This window comes from Chaetura pelagica, unplaced genomic scaffold (genome assembly GCF_000747805.2).
Source record: "Chaetura pelagica isolate M959 unplaced genomic scaffold, ChaPel_1.0 scaffold2336, whole genome shotgun sequence".
In the NCBI taxonomy this organism is placed as follows: Eukaryota; Metazoa; Chordata; class Aves; order Apodiformes; family Apodidae; genus Chaetura; species Chaetura pelagica.
The window spans coordinates 14,908-16,817 of NW_009953706.1; the positions used below are offsets into that span (position 1 = coordinate 14,908).

The 1,910-nt window shown below is 63.4% G+C and overlaps 1 protein-coding gene across 1 annotated transcript in view; it reads left to right on the forward strand.

Moving 5' to 3' along the window:
• Positions 1-1,667, forward strand: part of PPP1R9B (protein phosphatase 1, regulatory subunit 9B) — a gene marked incomplete at both ends in the record, with an annotated part of 16,566 nt that extends 14,899 nt beyond the window's left edge. Inside the window, 3 exons of the mRNA XM_010000401.1 lie at positions 28-115; positions 732-961; positions 1,571-1,667. Coding sequence (XP_009998703.1) covers positions 28-115; positions 732-961; positions 1,571-1,667 — 415 coding nt within the window. The remainder of the gene's footprint in view (positions 1-27; positions 116-731; positions 962-1,570) is intronic.
• Between the last annotated feature and the right edge of the window lie 243 nt (positions 1,668-1,910).

Below are 1,910 nucleotides of genomic sequence, written 5' to 3' on the forward strand. Positions count from 1 at the left end.
GGCGGGGGGGGGGGGGGCGGCCAGCAGATGGGACGTGTCCCAACCCCGGCTCCTCCGGCAGCTCCAGATCAAACACGCAGTCACCGAGGCTGAGATCCAGCAGCTGAAGAGGAAGGTGAGTGCTGGGAGGGACCTCCTGGGAGAGACCCCCTGGGAGGGACCCCCCCCTCTGCTTGCTGGCTCCCCCCGTGGCTCCCCCAACCCTTCCCAGCTCCCCCCAGGCACCCGCAAGGGGCTGTGCTGTGTCCTGCTGTGTCACCCCTGCTCCCTGGCAATGCCACGTCACGCCGTGTCACATCATGTCATGCCATGCCATATCACACCATGCCTGCTCCCTGGCTGTGCCATGCCATGCTATATCTCACCATGTCACATCATGTCATGTCATGTCACATCATGTCATGCCATGCCATGCCACATCACACCGTGCCTGCCCCCTGCCTGTGCCATGCCATGCTGTATCTCACCATGTCACATCATGTCATGCCATGTCATGCCATGCCATGCCATGCCACATCACACCATGCCTGCTCCCTGGCTGTGCCATGCCATGCTATATCTCACCATGTCATGTCATGTCACATCATGTCATGCCATGCCATGCCACATCACACTGTGCCTGCTCCCTGGCTGTGCCATGCCATGCTGTGTCTCACCATGTCTCACTATGTCACACCATGTCATGCCATGTCACACCTGCCCCCTGGCTGTGCCCTGTCCCCTGTCCCCAGCTGCAGTCCCTGGAGCAGGAGAAGGCTCGCTGGCGGGCAGAGAAGGCCCAGCTGGAGCAGAGTGTGGAGGAGAACAAGGAGCGGATGGAGAAGCTGGAAGGCTACTGGATGGAGGCCCAGAACCTCTGCCAGGCTGTGGACGAGCACCTCAAGGAGACACAAGCCCAGTACCAGACCCTGGAGCGCAAGTACAGCAAGGCCAAGAGGCTCATCAAGGAGTACCAGCAAAAGTGAGGGCAGCACCGGGCCCTGGGCACCCCTTGCACCCCCCTGGGCATCCACCCATCCCTAGGGAACCCATCCCTTCCTGGGCACTCCGTGTGTGTGGCCACAGAGCATCCATTGGGCAGGAATCATCCCCTGGGTGTGGAGCCACCCATAGGACACTGACCCCTTCCTGGGCACCCTTTGGGCATGGACCATCCCCTGGGCAGAAATCCAGCCTTGGGGAACCAGCTTCTCCCTGGGCATCCCTGGGGAAGGGACCTTCCCCTTGGCACGGACCCATCCCTGGGGCACCAGATCCTTCTGGGGCATCCCACATTCCTGGGTAAGGACCATCCATGGGCATAGACCATCCCCTGGCCATGGACCACCCCTTGGGCAGAGACCTCCCCCTTGATGTGGCCCCACCTCTGGGGCACCAGATCCTGGATATCCCTCCCCCCCATCCCTCACCGGGATCCCATCTCCTGCGGGATCCCAGGCACCCCTGACCACGATCCCTCCCGTATCCTGCCTTCCCTCTTGCCCAGCCCCACCTCCTGGGTGGTCTCCTGGGGGTGGGAGGGGGGGGACACCCCACACACACAAGCCCCCCCCAACCCTGCTCCCCACAGGGAGATCGAGTTCCTGAAGAAGGAGACGGCGCAGCGGCGGGGGCTGGAGGAGTCGGAGCTGGCGCACCAGGAGGAGATGGAGAAGCTGCAGGAGAAGGTGGGCACTGGGTGCCGGGACTGAGCCCACCCCCCCCTGCTCCACCACCACGTCGCTCCCGTCGCCTCTGGATCCCGGGATGGATCCTGGGATGGATCCCAGCTGAGCTGCTCCTCCTGGATCCCAGCGCCGGGCGAGCACTGGGTCCCCTCTGGATTGAGCTCCTGGATGGATCCCACCACCCCGGGGGCTGGAGGAGCAATGTGTGTGTGTGGGGGGGGCACTGGATTCCCTCTGGATGGC